The 19234-nt window shown below is 41.4% G+C and overlaps 1 protein-coding gene across 1 annotated transcript in view; it reads right to left on the reverse strand.

Moving 5' to 3' along the window:
• LOC121471682 (collagen alpha-1(I) chain-like) overlaps positions 1 to 19234 on the reverse strand; it is a 120210-nt gene that overhangs the window by 99857 nt on the left and 1119 nt on the right. Inside the window, exons 3-4 of the mRNA XM_041722462.1 lie at positions 18760 to 19198; positions 17578 to 18670 (exon numbers count right to left, since the gene is read on the reverse strand). Of these exons, the coding sequence (XP_041578396.1) occupies positions 17578 to 18670; positions 18760 to 19198 (1532 nt within the window). The remainder of the gene's footprint in view (positions 1 to 17577; positions 18671 to 18759; positions 19199 to 19234) is intronic.

Here is a 19234-nt window from a genome sequence, read left to right on the forward strand (position 1 = left end):
AAGGGAAGATACTTGGTATATATTTAGTCTTCCTGAATTTGCTAAGATTTTTTTTAGGAATGTATTTATTTATTCATGAAAGACACATGGAGAGAGAGGCAGAGACACAGCCAGAGGGAGAAGCAGGCTCCCTGCAGGGACCCGGATGAGGGACTTCATCCCAGGACCCCGGGATCACGACCTGAGCCAAAGGCGATCACTCAACCATGAGCCACGCAGGTGTCCCTGCAAAGACTTTTCATGTGACCTCTCATATGCCCTATCCTAGAAAATGTACCATGTGCGCTTGTGCAGGATGTGTATCATGCTGTTGTTGGATAGGATGTTTGTATATGTTTGCTATGTCCATTTGGTCTATAATGTTCAAATTCTCTATGTCCTTATTGATTCTTTGTGCAGATGATCTATCCATCACTAAGAGTGGGGCATTAAAGGCTCCAGCTATTATTGTATAGCTGTTTATTCTTTTAGCTCTGGAAGCTCTACTAGCTCTGGTAGTTTTTGCTCTACATACTTAGGTGATCTGATGTTAGGTGCATAAATATTTATAATTGTTATATCTTCTTGATGTATTGACCCCCTTATTATTACATAATGACCTGTTTTATCTCTTTTCATTATTTTTGGTTTAAAGTCTATTTTGTCTGATGTAAATATAGCTCCCTCTGATGTTTTTAGATAATCATTTGCTTGAAACGTCTTTTTCAATTCCTTAATTCTTCATCTGTGTGTGTCTTTAAGATTAAAATGAATCTTCTATAGGTAGCATATTGTTGGATCTGTTTTTCTAATCCATTCAGTCATTCTGTCTTTTTTTTTTTTTTTGGAGTATTTAATCCATTTATGTTTAAAGTTGTTGTTGTTGTATTGAGTAGGCTCTACATACAGTGTGGAGCCCAACATGGGGTTTGAATTCACTGAGAGCAAGACCTGAGCTGAGATCAAGAGTCGTATGCTCAACTGACTGAGCCACCCAGGTGCCCCTATTTATGTTTAAAGTAATTATTGATTACTGTAAGAATTTTCTATTGCCATTTTATTAATTGTTTCCTGGTTGTTTTCTAAATCTAGTATTTCTTTTTTCTTATCTTACTGTCTTTTTTCCTATGCTTTCATGTCTTTTGATATCAAAGCATGCTTTGACTCTTTTATTGTGTTTTTTGTTGTTGTCTAATCACTACATTTTCCCTTGTAGTTACCAGAGGACTACATAAAATATCTTAAACTTCTAAAACTTCTTAAACTGATAAAGTCAGAAATTCATATACTTTACACTTTAACTTCTCCCCCTCACATTTTGGGTTATTGCTGTTAAAATTTACATGATTTTTATATTGTCCAACTAATTAATTTTTGTATTTATGGTTATTTTTGTTATATTTTAAAAGCTTTTAAACTAGGACTGTGAGTTATTTGCAACTGTTACCATATTGCAGAATCTAACTATAACTATATATTTATCATTACCAGTGAGATTTATGGTACCTTTTGATGTTAATTAATTTTCTTTTACTTCCACTCAAAGAATTCCCTTTAGTTTTTCTTATAAGGCCCATCTGGAGGTAATGAACTCTCTCATATTTTTGTTTGTTCAGGAGAATCTTTATCCATCTTTGTTTCTGAAGGATAGCTTCACTAGGTATAGAATTCTTACTTGACACTTATTTTCTTTCAATATTTTGAATACATTATCCCTTTATCTCCTGGCCTGAAAGTTGCTGTTGTGAAATCTTCCAAAAGTCATATTTACGTGTACAAGAACAAAACCATACCCCCCTTACACCACTTACAAAAATTAACACAAAATGGAATAAAGACTTAAATGACCTGAAACCATGAAACCCCTAGAAGAAAACATAGCAACAAAAATCCCTGATGGAGTGCCTAGGTGGCTCCGTCAGTTAAGCAACTGACCCTTGATTTCAGCTCAGGTCATGATCTTAGGGTTGTGAGATAGAGCCCCACATCCAGCTCCATGCTGAGCAGGGAGTCTGTTTTTCTTTCTCTCTCCTTCTCAAATAAATAAATCTTAAAAAATCAAAACAAAACAAAAACATCTCCTTGAGATGGGTCTTGGTAATGGTTTTATTGCGTATGATATCTAAAGCATAAGCAACAAAATAAAAAATAAACAAGGAGGGACCCCTGGGTGGCGCAGCGGTTTGGCGCCTGCCTTTGGCCCGGGGCGTGATCCTGGAGACCCGGGATCGAGTCCCATATTGGGCTCCCGGTGCATGGAGCCTGCTTCTCCCTCCGCCTGTGTCTCTGCCTCTCTCTCTCTGTGACTATCATAAATAAATTAAAAAAATAAAATAAAAAATGAGCTGACGGGCAAAGTATGAGAAATAGGCATTTAGAAAACCAAGGGTTGCATGCAAGTAGAGAAAAATATGACATCTTACCAATTTCGCAGGGCATGCTTTTAAAAAAAAAAATAAATAAATAAACAAGGAAACTACATGAAACTAAAAAGCTTCTACACAGCAAAGAAATGATCAACAAAGTAAAAAGACAACCTATGGAATGAGAAAAAATTGCATACTATATAATGGATTGATATCCAAAACATTAAAGAGCCCATACAACTCAACATCAAAAAAGGAAAAAAAAAAAAACAATTAAAACTGGGCATGGAACCTGAACAGACATTTCTTCAAAGAAGATATACAGGGGGATCCCTGGGTGGCTCAGCGGTTTAGCACCTGCCTTTGGCCCAGAGCGTGATCCTGGAGTCCTGGGATCGAGTCCCGCATCAGGCTCCCTGCATGGAGCCTGCTTCTCCTCGGCCTATGTCTCTGCCTCTGTGTGTGTGTGTGTGTGTGTGTGTGTGTGTGTGTGTCATGAATAGATAAATAAAATCTTTAAAAAATAATAATAAATAAAATTTAAAAAAAGCAAAGAAGATATACAGATGGCCAACAGGTACAGGAAAAGATGCTCATCATAACTAGTCATTAGGGAAATGCAAATTAAAACCACAATGGGATATCACCTTATGCCTGTTAGATGGTTATCATCAAAAAGACAAGAGATTACAAATACTGGCATGGATATAAAGAAAATGGAAACCTGTGTGCACTGTTGATGAGATTGTAAATTGGCACAGCCACTATGGAAAACAGTTTGGAGGATCCTCAAAAAATTAAAAATAGAACTATCACATGACCAAACAATTCTGCTTCTGGGACTATATCCAAAGATAATGAAAATACTTACCCATAAAGATATCTACAGCCCCATGTTCATAGCAGCATCCTTTACAATAAACAAGACACAGAAAAAGTCTGTGTCCATTGATGAATATATGGATAAAGAAATTGTGATATATATATATACATATATATATATCACATATATAGGTATATATAGATGTATCCTATATTATTATTATATATAATATTCCTATATATAGTGATATATAGATATATTGTGATATACATGAATATTATGAATATATTGAATATATATGAATATGAGTATATTAAACATATTATATATATGAATGTTATGAAACATATATATATGAATAATACGAATATTATTCAGCCATAAAAAAAGGAAATCCTACCATTTGTGATGACACAGATCGATCTGGAAGGCATTATGCAAAGTGAAATAAGTCAGACAGAGGAGACAAATGCAGTATGATCTCACATATGGAATCTTAAAAAAAGAAAAGAAATACAAAAGAAATCCAAACTCATAGAAAAAGAGATCAGATTTGTGATAACCAAATGCAGGGCATAGGGGAAGGTGATCAAAAGATACAAACTTCTAGTTATAAGATAAATAAGCACTAGAAATGTAATGTACAACATGATGACTATTACTGACACTGATGCGTGATACATTGGCAAGTTGTTAAGAGAGTAAGTCCTAAAAGTTCTCATTACAGGTGAAGTGGGTTTTTTTTTCCTTTTTTATTTTCTTCTTTCTATTTTATCTATATGAGAAGAAGGATGTTAGCTGAACCTATAACGGTAATCGTTTCATGATATATATAAATCAAACCATTATACTATGTGCCTTAAACTTATACAGTGATATATGTCAATTATTTCTCAGTAAAGCTGAAAAAAAAGTAATAAAAAATTAAGTGATTTGCAACATTCCAGAAGGTTGTCTGGGCCATTTAGATTTAGACATAAAGTATTACATGTAACATCTATATAACGATCTTATTTAAAAATACCTATATTGTATTTATACATACATCATATCATATATGTATGATATTATGATTTATAATAAGAAACATGTATTTGGTCTTTGTCCCCATTTCTGGCATAGAACTAAAACCATGGAATTTCTTAAGTGGTGAGAACGATTAAGATCTTTTGTTATATGAATGAGGTGACTTTTGGTGCACCAAAGAATCTTGCCTGATTTTTAGGAGAACCAACCATGTTATTGGGACTTCCAGACCCATTCTCCCCCACCTCTACCAGGGTAAAGGAGCTTGAAATTGAGTTCAATAGTCAATGGTGAGTGATTAAATCAGTCAGGCTTATATAATAGAACTTCAGAAAAACACACAAAGGGCAGGGTTCAGAGTTTCCAAAGCAGTGAACACATGGAAAGTGATGCTCTTGGGGAGGACATGGAAGCTCCACACCCTTTCTTCATATCCTGCCCTAAGCATCTCTTCCATTTAGCTATTCCTGAGTTATATCCTTTTATAATAAACTGGAAATCTAGTAAGCAAAATGCTTCAGAGTTCTGTAAGGTTCTCTAGCAAATTAATACAACCTGAGGAAGAGGTCTTGTGAACCTTTGATTTATAGCCAGCCAGTCAGTCAAAAGTATAGGTATCTACCCAGGCTTGTGATGGATTGTCATCTTCAGTTGGAGGGAGTTGTTGGAACCTCCACTCTGACCAGTTTGTCAGAAGCACAGATAATAGCTTGGGTTTGTGGTTGGTGTCTCAAGGAAGTTGGGAGTGTAGTCTTGTGCAACTAAGCCCTTACCCTGCAGGATCTGAAGCTATCTGATGTCAGAATTGAGTTGAATTCTAAGACACCCAACTGGAATACAAGAATAGCTTGGTGTGGGGAACTTCTGCACACATTGGAATTGGCACCAAACCATAAGAACATGCTACATAACTATAAAAATTATTCTTGACAACATTTCTTAGGAATTTACCATAGCCATGTTTATATATCTTACCCATATTTTTAACCAATTATGCTATATTCTATACTTTAAATGGATAGATAAAAATTTATTTAGTGATTTCCCTAAAAAAGCTTTTTAGTTGTTTTCAAGCTTCACTCCTACAAACAATGCTACACTAAGCATCTATAAGCATATATCCTTTCCCTTATGGAGAATTCCTCTAGGAATTCCTCTACTTAATTATGGAGCGTATTTACATAGGTATTGACAAGTCACCTTCTAAAAATGCTATCCCTTGGGATCCCTGGGTGGTGCAGCGGTTTAGCGCCTGCCTTTGGCCCAGGGCGCGATCCTGGAGACCCAGGATCGAATCCCACATCGGGCTCCCAGTGCATGGAGCCTGCTTCTCCCTCTGCCTGTGTCTCTGCCTCTCTCTCTCTCTCTCTCTCTCTCTCTCTCTCTCTGTGTGTGTGTGTGTGTGTGTGTGACTAATAAATAAATAAAAATTTTTAAAAAAATAAAAAATAAAAAATAAATAAAAATGCTATCCCAATTTACACACACATCAACAATTTTAGGAAATGGCTCATTTCCTTTCATCCTCACCAACAAAGGATATTGTCTACGCACTTAATATTTTACCCACTTACAGTTTTAAAAAATGGTCTCTGATTATTGCTTGCTAGAAATAATAGCAAAAAAGAAAAATTGTTGTAATAAAAGATTAATTCAGAAAGTCCAAAAGCTTTAGTTTTTCCTCAGGAGTTGCCAAAAGAGAGAGAAAAATTATCCAAAAAAAAAAAAAGAGGGAAAAATTTGAAAGAAATAACTGAGGGTCTTTTCTCAAAAAGGAATGGCATTCTAGATTGAGATGGCCCACTGAACCCACAACACAGGAAATTTTTATAATAATAAAGTTAAAAAGAAGATCCTAAAGAGGGCATTATACAAAACCAACCAATCACCAGCACCACCAAAAACAAAACCAGTAACCAGAATGCCATACCAGAGTGATCTTTATAAAAATTTAATCAGATTATTTCCTTTCCCAGTTGAAGTTTCATTGCTTTATTAATTGCTCCCTACTGCATATTGGTGAAGGCATAAAATATAAATTCTTTTGTATCCTTTTGCAGAATCCAGGTTCTGACTATCGCTCTAACCCCTGCTAATGTCCCCTCCTCGGATTTTATATGCCATCATTTCCAGAAAACCCAAGGCCTTTTATATTTCTCTCTCTCTCTCTCTCTTTCTCTCTGCCTTAGAAGTAAATGTCTCCTTTCTCTGCAAAAGAGAGGATGTTCCCAGGCATTCATGGGCACTCCATCCCAACATATGCTTGCAGGCCCCTGCTTAGAGTTATTAACATATTATGCCAAAAGTGTTTGTTTTCACGTATGTCTTCCTTACTAAACTCTAAGAGACTTGAGAGCAATGACTATGGATTTTCTTCTTTATATTTCTCTTATTTCTATACTAGCACATAGAGAATTTGCAGTCAAGATTGGTCAAATGAAAGAACCCGAAAAAGGCCCTTCATGATGAACAACATTATAAACCACCACATACAACTACAAAGTAATGAGTGGAAGATGGAATTGAAATAAAAAGTACTTGAATTCTCAGAGCCTAATAAGATAGTGGTAAGAGAAATAATAAATATAGCACTACCTTACTGGGGATTAATAATGTCCCAGGCTGTTTTTATCTCATTGACAGATGAGGAAACTGACGCAAAGATAGGCTAGGTAAATTGCTCAAGGTAACACAGCTAGTAGCTGGCAATGCTCAATAAACGTGTTTGGTTGGTTACCAAGGATTGCTCCTTTATTTCAATGCTCATAGAAAGTGCCAGGAATCTCACTCAATCTTATACAGGATAAAATGCACTGGATTCTGAAGCTATAAGTATTATCTTGCATTTAGTCAACTTTCACATTTATATATCCAAATATTCAGAACTATTCCCCAGCATACTCCTTAAAGAATCTAAAGCTACCATTCACTGGAGCCTGCTTCTTCCCTTTCTTTTTCAAAAATATATAGCTTTAAACTGGGCAACTAATCTAATTCCTGACGGGTTCCTGATATCAGCACAAACTAGGTTAATTCTTTTCTAAATACTACAAATAGAAAAGAACAGGGAGCAGGATGTTGCAGAGTCTCATATACACCTACAGACAATAAAAAGCTCTAAGACAAGGGTTCATCCTATTGAGCATGTCAAAATTTCTAATTCCACATGCTTCCAGATCCTAGAAACTCATTGTAAGTTCAAGGCGCTCAGAATGATGCAAAACTGGGCACTGTGTAACTATCTGCTTGCTTATGTGTTATCTATCTGACCTAATCTGTTTTAAACAGACAAACTTTGAACCTGCAAGTAAATAAGTTTCATTTTAATTACTAAACAAATGTTTTACTTGCCTTTGGTTAGGTATGCCATTATTTATGCCCTAATTAGTGTCAGAGCAATTTTGTGTCTGTATATGTAATAATATGTCTACTGCCTCCAGCGTTTCCTCTGCATTATATGTCTTAAGAACATAAGTCATTATTTATAAACCCACAAAAAAAGTGTTAAGCAACAAAGCTAACCATTGTCAACTACTCTCATGTTTGTACCAACTCAAAGACATCTCATTCCTTGGAAAAAAATCAATGGAAGTTATTCACATATGTTAAAGAATCATCTCAAAAAAATACTTTTTCTATAAATAAATACATTTTGTATAAGTAAGCCAAATGTACATAATGTAATTTAGATACACTTGGCATCCTAGAAACACTTGGGAGAGTATTCACGAAATCACTCACTAAATGCTATAATACTCTGTCACTGTATCATAATATTTTATATGCAAAATATGCCCTTCCCAGAGTGGGCCTAAAAACACTCATTTCTGAGCCGTTTATCTGGAATATAAATGTGTTAATGCACTATGGGGTAAAACACTTGAGTGCCTAAGGATTTTCACTAGGTCCCAGAAATTCATCAAAGGATAAATCTATCATTCCTTTTAATGACATATTCAAAATAGTTAGCATCTAAATATTAAAGCGCTCACAAAATTTCTTTTTCAAATCCTCAATCCATGACGTTACCCTTTATGCAGTTGGAAATAAACTGGGTTATTATCTTTGACATACAAGGGAAACAAGACAAGACTGGCCAAGAGAGAGAAAGATGGCCTTAGTGAAGCTTGTGAGACCACTTTAAGCTTTGCCATTTTACAATTCTATAAACGGACAGTGCTTATCTTCCTAAGAAGATAACAAATGTTAACTGCCTCAAAAATCAATCTAATTCACCAAGTAGACATTATAAACACTGCACAAGTTATGTCATGGCTAATAACAATGTTCTTGTACCCACGGAAAATTCACATGGTGTGCAATGATGTAGTGAATTTGAAAAGATCTAGAGAACTCATTTACACAGTCTCATTGAATAATTCTGAGCTTCATTGACATGGCCACTCCACCCTGGTTGGACTTGTCCTATGCTTTCAAGAGATAGACAGCAACGAACCACAAATAGGACAGAAAGAAAAATAAAGCTGCATAATCACTTTAGAAGTTTTGTGGTCAAAAAACAGAGCTCAAAATAATGTAAGGGTTAAAGTGAATAAAATGGAGGAAAAAAAAAAAAAAAAAAACACCCTGAATAAGATGATTAACATGCAAACTGAAGGGTTAGGATTGAGTTTCCTAAAGCCATGACAAAACTAAAAAGGAAAAAAAAACAATTAATTTTTTTTTAAAAAAGCTCAGTATCACAATAATTCCTGGTTATTGAACAAATTAAGATAATACAAATACCTTGTCATTAAATAGTTTTAGAACCAAGGTATAAGTACTGTAAACAAAATAATCTAAAATCCAACACTCCCTTAAATGATCAGAAGAATTTAAAATGTTTGAAATAAGCTAATCATAAAACTGGAAACAAAAAACAACCCCCTTCCTTATCCACATTGGTATTTTTAAATGCACAAATAGTCACATCAGAGATGCTCTTGTTAGAAAAGTTTATCATTAGGTTTAGAAGAAAAAGTCAATGATCGTAGCTCTGTTTACTCTAATTATTTCTTTTGTGCAAAATAAGGTCATTTTCCCATTAATCATTAACACGGTAACAAAAGTAAAGCAGTTTAGAGATTAGAAATGTTTGCTTACAGCACAGTCTGTCTACCTGTGTAATCCCTTCTCCTTGCTTTTTAAGGCAAAAATGATTAAATCTCTGGGCTGAAGAGTTTGCCAAAATAAAAACTGAAATTATAACCATTTACAAAATGAAAAAAAATCTACTGAAATCTTACAGCACCTTCTTCACTTAATAAAACTGTCTAGTAAATATAGCTCATCGACTTTTATTAGGGCAATGCCTTTTTTAAAACATCACTTTTTCTCCTTTTTTATTGAAATATAGTTGACGTGCAGTGTTATATTAGTTCCATTACAACTTTATTTCTTTTTTTTTTTTACAACTTTATTTCTAATAAATAATAATAATAAGGAAAAACCCTTGGAATCTCCGGCAGTGAAGTAAGAAGGTACTATACAGACATTTTACATGTCATCTTGAAACTAAAATTATGTGGCAAGTTTGGGTCTAAAACACTCCTATTAGAAATCGAAAGATACTTCCGATAAAACCGATTGGCTATAACCGACAAAAGCCATTATGCACTAGCTATAAACAACACCATCCCCCCAAAAAAGTAAAACAAATGTTGATTGGTTCCCATTCTCTCTCTCTCTCTCTCTCTCTCTCTCTCTCTCTCTCTCTCTCTCTCTCGCAATTAGCACAGTAAATCCTCCAAAGTTCAGATATCAACTGACTACAATAGCTCAAGGGGAAATACCTGTGTGCTCCCCCAATATGAGACCTCACTGTTAGAAGCTTAAATTATATGGATAGTAAATATCAGTTCAAATAAAGACAGACTCTAAGTCAGTGTTATCATACGTAGGCTCCTATCCAGAAATAATTACACCCAGCCTTGTGCAGCAGGCACGCCCTGGAAGCCTGCATATGTTGGCTTCTCTGCAGCCTGACAGCAGGCAGTTTCAAAGTGCATGGGGAGTGGAGAGCTCACGTTAATGAGATTCTCCTTCTGCATCCCTCTACCTCACAGGCTGCATCTTCTAGCACAGGAAAAGCACTCTCTCACTGAGACAGAGAAAGCAGGAGATTCTTATGAGCCTTGAGTTCATTTAATTCTTCTTTTTTTCTTTTTGCCATTAATGTTTTTAGATCCATTTAGAGTTCTCATTGACACTGGAAGAAATCTTTTCCTTTGCTTGGCTTCTAGAGGAGGATGCTTTGTAAAATCCTTTCCTTTCCCTCACTTCCATGCTTATTATAATTTCAAGTGGACACTTCATTCCATTCGTTCTTTTCCCTTCCAAGCTGAGCCAAGTTTCAGAGGGGCATGCCAGAAAAAAATACTAATAAAAGACAAATAGGAACACTTCTTAGTTCTTTTATCAATTTGATACTGGGCTGAGTTCCATCAACATCACTTCCATTATGAGAACAATGCCAGGAGAAGAATATTTTATTAAAAGAAAACATTAAGATCCTCCTATTACACTGACCAAGGTAAGATTACCTTGCTATAGAATATACGGTCGAGAGCAGCTCTCATGCTAAGAAGACCTATGAAAGTAGGAGTGGTCCTATTTTTAGGACAGCTTCATTTAAGATTCGCTCTGACCTTTATTTGAATGTGTCATATTTAATTTAAACTCCATATAAAGTTCTTCACATTCTAAACTGAAGTAAACTACTGCTTTTTCTTCCTTTCCCTCCTCCTCACCTCAAAGTTTTCCTGCAGTGAAAAAGCAGTCTTTTTTCTTTTGCGTTAATAAGAGCCATACAGTTTATTAATCCCCCCAAATTGCTTCCATTATTTTACAAATAGCATCACGCAAATTATTTTCCTGATAATCTACCAAATTCCTCTTTACTTCTTTTCTTCCCCTTACCTCAAAGTTATTGCCATCTTGGACCAATCTAAACAATTCATCTTCTACCTTGGTATTTACACTCTTCAAATAATCATACATGGTTTTCTTGTCTCTCCTCCCCTCTACTGCTTGTCTTGTGTGGGTAAGCAATATATAATTGGTCCTTTTAATCTTTCCTCATAAGTCAATTGCTCCAGCCCCTTAATCATTTTTGTTGTGGTTCTCTGAAATCTGTCCAATTTGTCAACATCCCTCTGGTGCTGGGAAGTTCAGGACTGCATGCAGGATTCCGGCACTGCCTTGTCAATGCTTTCTGCAGAAAAGGATTAGCATCTCTCTTGTTCTGATGGTGAGAAGTCCCTGGGCATGCAGCTTAAAAAGCATATAAGCTTTTCTGCTCTGATTTTACATGGAATACTGCGACCTAATTTTTTATCTAGCCTTCACTCCAAGCATTAGCATTTTACAAATATTTCTCTTGCACTCATATTCCGTATTTCACATCTGTAATGCTGAGACATGTATTGGATATATTTGCTTTCATCTTTTTCAGCTTAGAAGCGCTTTATTTTCGCCCTGTATGCCTGACCTCTCTTTGTGCCACTGTATTTTTCCAGTCTCACCAAGTTCTCCATTCACGACCATTTGTGAGAGTGATTAATACAACGTTTGCCATCATAAGGATTGTTAGTAACAAGGTTAAATAAAAACCTTATAACAGCACCCCCATCGAATCACACAACACGAGTCAGCTTATTGTTAGATAACAGTTTGTTTTATTTATGGTCTTTCCATTTTCAGCACATGTGACACTGTTCGTGTTAATCTGAATAAGATTTCAAATAAGATTTTGCAAAACTGGATCACAGGTTTCATGTTCCTTTTAGTCACCAGTTTTATAATTTGATCAAAGGGTTGTTAAGTTTGACTGCTGTGGTTCAGTCCTCAGTTTTGGAAGTTACTGTTATTAGCTGGAGGGAAAAAAAATGATTAGGCTATTCACAGTACTGGGAGATTGAATTCTCTAAGTGAAAGCCATAGGAACATAGACTTTTAAAAATAATAAGCGTTCATTGCAAAATCATACACATTTAATAATATGCCTAGGTTTCATGTTTATGGTCCTGTTTCACTAAGTTATCATCTAAATTTATGAATATGTCTACATAATGCAAGTGTTTGTATTCTAGTTACAGAAAGGAAAAAAATGCTTATTTACAGCTTCCTGTTTATAGTACCTTGCCTATTCTCTATCATCCATTGCTGCTTGCAATCTAATGAATGATGCATTTCTCATCCACACCAACTTTCCTATAATCATCAAATTCCATAACTATTTTATATTAGTCTATATTGGAATGCTTATTTTGAATACATGTCAAGGGAAATTAACTCAAGAAAAGACAAGCACTTGATTTTCTTTCTCTTGCTTTCCAGTTAAGTACATACAAGAAATGTAATGAATGAATCAACAGTACATATTTTGATGAAAGCAATGTTCAGCATACAAAACACTGCACATTCAAGAAAAGCCTCGCATTTTTTCCTAACTCATAACTTGGGAAATGAGATTCACAAGCTTGTTAGCATCAGACTATAATCATTCACATTGCTCTACAAAGTAAAATAATATATTTTTTAAAAACCAGCATCGCACCTTTGATGTTAGACTTTTCTGTTGTTTTGTAGTTTATGAATGAAATTTCACTCGGGAAGATCCTCAAAGGGATGTAAAAGTCCTAAGGCTCTGTTAGTCAAGAAGAGAAACTGGGAAGATACGAGTCAAGAGTCTGTGCAGGTTGGTGACACCATGTAAATTGCAAGATGCAACATTCAATACATCTGCGGGCGGAAAGTAAACTTGCAGTATTCTTACAAGCCCCGGGCCACATTTGCTGTGTGTGTCATGGAGGTGAAGTGTGAGTCCCCAGGGAAAGGGTACAAAGGAAAGTGCACAGAAAACTTCCACTCCAGAGGAAAAGCAGTCCTGACACCCCAGACAGAGAAAATTGCCCCTTTGTCCTTCCACCTGGAGGTAGAGTGCTGTCCTGGCATGTGACAACAGGTGGAGATTAAAAACAGGAGAAATATCTAGGACAAAAAAATGTCAAAGCCTTAGAGTCAGTAACAGTCTTAAATAAAATAACATTTAAAGGGAAGCCACATTATTAGCAACATCAGTTTTAAAGAGGGAAAAGGCAATGAGTAACTTATTCTGAATGCTAAGACTCGCAGCTAAATCCATCCTTATAATCTGAGCAGACACTAGGATAGACTTGGTGTAGCACTGTGTTTATCACGCAAGGTAAAAAAGAGGCGGCAAAACTTGTTGTATTTTCCAAAACTCAAACCACAAACAGTAGTGCTTTTAGTAACGTGCTACTCCTAGGTTTGAAAAATGCCTCACCAGAGATTAGCTGAACCTTCTGTACTCACTTACCGAGTTCTACCTGGAGAAATAACATAGAATATGGTACAAAGGGAAGACAACCACACTGCCAAATCCGTGTTTTAGTCAGAGAAGGCTGCTGAATCTCTGATGTAGGTATGTGTTTCCTTATACTTTCGTCGGGGCCACCTGGATTTCTCAGTGTAAGTGGCAATTCCCTCCTAGCGACCCTCCCAGAAATAAATGAATAGAGGACAATTCCAAATACTACTTAGACTGATCTCAAAACCTCTATTCATCACACCAGATTTTGGTACACAAATTCCTTGGCTTCTGAGCACGTAATCATTCCACAGAATTGCTTTTCCTTACTTGTTAATCCAGGACTATAGCAAATGTAAGATATCTCACGTGTATCAAATACATGTTTTCTTTAAAAAGTAAAAATCAGGGGTGCCTGGGTGGCTCAGCCAGTTGAATGTCTGCCTTTGGCTCAGGTCATGACCCCAGGGTTCTGGGATCCAGCCCCACATCCAGCCCTGCATGGGGCTCTCCGCTCAGCGGGAGGCCTGCTTCTCTCCCTCCCTTTCCCTCTGTCTCTGCCTCTCTGTCTACTTATGCTCTCTGTCAAATAAATGAATAAAATCTTTAAGAAAAGAAAAGAAATAATAAAAAGTAAAAAATCAGATTATCTCTTCCACACACAGCCCTCTTTTTATGGCCATAACATGAAAAGCAGTAATAGCCTAATTCATTAAAACATCATTTACATAAATAACAACGAATCATTTATCCGAAAAGCAGATTTATAGATCCCAAATATAAACACCAAAAGCTGCATTTTAGTAACAAAACATGCACTATTGGGGAAAAAAATGCAAGACAGACAGAGCAGTACACCATACATAAAATGTCAAACATGTCAAAACACTCATGAATACCAACATCTCCCACCACACCACGACCAATTTTAAAGGTTATTTAGGGCTAACACATCTGCAAGTGCAGATTTTACAGCAGCAGACTTTTTTCTCCGATATATGAAAAATAAGTCACTAATGTGTCAAATGTTTTTTATGTTGTTTCCATACATGTGGCCCATGCACATCCTGCCCACCGCCACTGAGAGCAGGGCAATTACACACAACACAGATTCTTAGCAGCGAATGGATTCATTATGGATTTCTGGAAGCTTGGTTTCAGCTGTATCAATTCAGTATGCAGGGAGGATAATTAAGCAAAAGATCAAGAAAACAAATGTAGCTATCTTCATTCCCCAAAATAAAAACCCCTCTTAGGGTCTCCATAATTCAACTTTTCAGAACTTCATCTCAAAAAGGCGCTTTCAGAACATGTCACAAGGCTTCCTTGTCCTTAAGTCACTGGTTATGAATTATTTCCGGATAGCTGCAGACAAGTCAGTTTTATAAAACAAGAAGCATAACGCATGCAGAACATACTTATCCTATTCCCGGCCCTCAGATAAGCGAGGCTTAAATTAAATGTCAAAGACGAACAAAATCTATCATATAAGCAAACAGCTGACCTAAATCCACCATAGTTTGTTTGTCAACTGTGTATATTCCAATAAATTTTGTAATATAATAAGACTATCTGTGCAACCCTTTGACCACACCAAGCTAGATGCAGATAGTCTTCTGAAGAAATATTACTCTCTGCTTGACACTCTAAGTAAAATCTACTCTACCATTTGGCAGACTAGGAGAGTAGCTTTAAGAAAATGTTAATAACAGTTAAACACCCCGTAGACCACAAATAGAGAAAGAGAAGAAAGAGTAAATGGCTCACGCTCAGCCAGTTTTTACAAAGCGGTGTGCTCCGGGCTGGGACTAAAGTGAACTCACTGATGTGCAGTTTGGTTTTCCTGATAGGAAATGTAGAAGCTGGCTAAAGATCAAATGATTAATGTAAGGAAATGCAAACAGCTTGGGGAGGAAAAACATTTTTACTCTTTACTACCATTAATATCACTTCCTCGGTGACATAAGCACATGCAGCAATCATTCCCAATCTCTTCTTTTCTTGGGCAGCAAAGCAAGCAACTCAAAACTCCCTCGTGTACTAACGAGGAAAAGCAATCAAAATAATCCCATCGAAGAGAAGGGAAGACTAGGGCGATATACTATCATCCCTGTGCTCACTACCATTTCACGTCAATGGTCCCCTCTGGAAGTCTGAACACACCTGAAGCAACCTCTTCAACTCAGCAGAAACCCTGTGGAAGAGACCCAGTCCCTCTGGGCCGGCTATCATGAAGCCGAGGCAGTTGGAATTGTGTGTCTCGGTTCTGAGTTCAAATTCCAGCTATCCCATGTACTGACCGGCCAAGATACTCAACAATACCTTTGAGCCTCATCTCCTCATTTGTAAAATGGAAGTAATAATGGAAATGTCACAGGTTGGAGCTGAGAGGATGACGCGAGAGGAGATCCAGCCTTGCCACAGATGGTAGGTAGAATAACTGTGTCGGAGGAACCTCCGAAACCACGCAAGGTTGGTCTCACCTGCCACCTGGCTCGGCCTTTCCTGTTGGTCCAAATCTTGGAAGGAAGCCTGCATCTCCCTGCTTGAAGATTGTAGCACTCCTTAGGGAAACAAACCTGCTTTCCAATCCCTCCTGCTAGAAAGGAATGAACAGGAGAGGCACCTTTCTTGAAAATTGTTTTGCTCTTTTTAATTCCTTTGTGACAAAACTTGAAACTTCTGTGGGGTCCGAGGCTTCCCACGCCTAAAGCAGCCACCCTCTTTTTTACATAACTCTGTATTATCCCCTCCACATCCCACTTTCATCACAGACCCACCCTCATACCCCCCCCCCAGTATCCCTTCTGCACCCTTTTTATTTGCTCTCCATTATCTCCTCATTTTCCTTTAAGCTCATCCACGTTACTGTTGGTGCCCAGAATCCTCTATTTCTAGGGCACTTTGGTCCTCTCCTTCCCATCTCTATTTGCCTACAACTCTGACACTCTGGTTAAATAACTCGAGTCTCCCCCTCCTCTTCCATCTCCTCAGTCCCCACTCAGCTGAGCACCCATGGTCTGGTTCATTGTCTTTATCCACCCCATCTTTATTTCCCTCAAAAGCTTCTGCTCCTTTCCATGTGCTGAGCAATAGCATACAAATGGGACAGCCTGGCAGGTAACCGGCAGACAACGTGGCGTTGACTCCCCTCCCTTCTGTGGAGCTTCCCCAGTGACCTTCACTGTTCACTCTCTTCCCAGGCTCCAGGTTGCTGAGGGAAAGGAACAGGGGGTTGCTCTACCTTGGCCCTTACTCATAATGCCCAGCAGGGCTCCAAGCACGTAACAGGCAGGGGGCCGCAGAGGTGTGGAATCCCACTGCGGTGTGAGGGGGGCAGTGAGGACTTGGGGGGCAAAAAAAAAATACAGAAGAGAGAGGACTGATCAAAACCAGCACCAGGATGCTCAACTCCCCTTATCAGCATCTCAGTATAGGCATGTCCTCCCCTTCACTTCCGGCACATCTGGTCCACCAGCAGAGGCTCCCAAACTTTCCAAGACTCACGCTCATAAGTACATTTTATATCGCAGACGGAGAGAAGTCTCAGCAAACAAGACAAGCTCTTCATACTCTGTGCAAAGCACTCATGATTTCTATTGTTAATCTTTTATTTCTTTGGAAGAAAACTCTGATCACAATCCATTATATTGATTTTACAAACCATTTAGTGGGTTGGGACCCGCAGTTTGAAAAACACTGGCCTGCTTGCAGCCCCGGCGCAAGAGCCTCCCCTCGCTGTCTACCTCCGCGCCCTTTTAAAAGCCCAGCTCCTTGGGAGACCGCGCACACACATGCACACACACACACACACACACACACGTGCACACACACACGCGCACACACACGGGCGCGCACACACACGTGCACACACACACGGGCACACACACGGGCGCGCACACACGTGCACACACACACGGGCACACACACGGGCGCGCACACACACGTGCACACACACACGCGCACACACACGGGCGCGCACACACACGTGCACACACACACGGGCACACACACGGGCGCACACACACACGCACACACACACGCACACACACCCGCAAGCTTCCAGAGGCGGAAAGTCCGGGCAGTGCAGGCCCCGCGCAGCCCCTCGGGGCCTCACGCGCGCTGCGGCCTGCGGCCACCCTGTCCCGCCCGCGGAAGCTGCTGCGGGCACCCGGGCCCCGCGGCCACCAAGCAGGGGCACGGCCCGGGGAACCCCAGGGTCTCCAGGCCCAAGTGTGGATAGGAATACAAAGATGTAGGGGTGAGAGAGATTAACGAGGGGGGGAAGGAAGGGGGGGTCAGTCTGTCCGAGGGCCCGGTCGGTCCGGGTCGGCGCCCCGTCCAGGCCGCCGAGCGCGCCCGCAGACGGCGCGGGGCCAGGGACCGGGGCGCTCCGGGCCTGCGAGGGCGGCTCCAGGGCCCGGGGCTCAGGACCGGCTCCAGCGCCCGGCGGCGAGCGCACACGTGCGGGGCACGCGCGGGGCACGGCTGTGCGGACCCCGGTCGGCTCTGCCCGCGGTGTGGACGCGCCTCCGCCGCGCGCTTCCGTGCTGGCCCGCGGTGTGGACCGACGCCCCGCCAGCCGCGCGGCCCCCGACGGGCGCGTGCGGGGAGAGCCGGGCGCGCGGCCGCTCGTGCTCGTGCTCGTGCTCGCGCTCGCGCCCCGCCGCACCCACCGGGTCCCCCGGCCCGAGGCGACGCGGCCGCAGCCGCCGGGAAAGCCCGGGGCGCCGGGGGCGGGGGACCGACGGGGACCCCGGGGAGCGCGGCCCCCTCGGCGCGGTGTCCGGCCGCCCCAGAGCGCGGGGGCAGCGGCGGCCCCTGCGTCCCCCTCCCCGGGCCTGCCGCGGTCCCGGGGCCTCGCCGTCCGCGACGGGGCCTGCGGGCCCAGCGCGGGGCAGTCGGCGGCCGCAGCCTCGCTCCCCGCGGCCCTCCCGCCGCTGCCGGCGCCCCGGGACCCCGCGCCCCCGCCCCCGCCCGCGGCGCCCCGAGCCGGGCCGGACTCGCCCGGAGAAAGCGCCGGTTCCCGTGGGAGGAAGGAGCCTGCGGCCCCGCGGCCGCCCCCGCCGCGCTCGGGAGGTACACGCCGCGGCCTCACTCCCCGGGACGCGGACACGCGGGGTCCCAGGAGGGTTTCTAGAGAAACTTAAAAGTAAGAATGAAAAAGGCGGATTTCTGAGTCTCTTTCACTATTAAAAACGCATCCTACGACGCGGTGTGCTGCTTGGCGTTGCGCGCTCGGCCGTGCGGTCGGCGGGCGGGAGCGGCCCGGCCCGAGCCCGCGCGGGAACCTGCCGGCGGCGCCGCGTCCTCCGTGCGCCCGGGCCGGGCGGGCCCCAAGCTCCGCGGCCGCGGGGGCGCCCCTTCCCGTGGCTGTGCGACCCGGACCCCGCCCCCGGCCTCCGCGTGGGGCCCCGCCGCGCGGGGAGTGGGTCGCTGCGAAACCCGGGGCGCGCCCCGAGCGACGGTTCCTGTTCGGGGGGGGGCTCCGGGGGCTCGGAGGGAGCTGCCCGGCCCGGCCCCGCGCGGCCCCGAAACACCCCGAAGGAAGTTTTGAAGCCTCAGTACGCGACGTGCCCCGGGCGGGGGGGCTCCGCCGGCTGCGGCCGGGAGGGAGGCCGCGGGACACCCGGCGGGAGACCCCGGCCCGCGCGCCCCGCCGCCCCCTCCGCGCTGCGCACCGGGAAGGGAGGCGCGAGGGGGGGCTGG

This window comes from Vulpes lagopus, chromosome 11, assembly GCF_018345385.1.
Source record: "Vulpes lagopus strain Blue_001 chromosome 11, ASM1834538v1, whole genome shotgun sequence".
NCBI lineage: Eukaryota > Metazoa > Chordata > Mammalia > Carnivora > Canidae > Vulpes > Vulpes lagopus.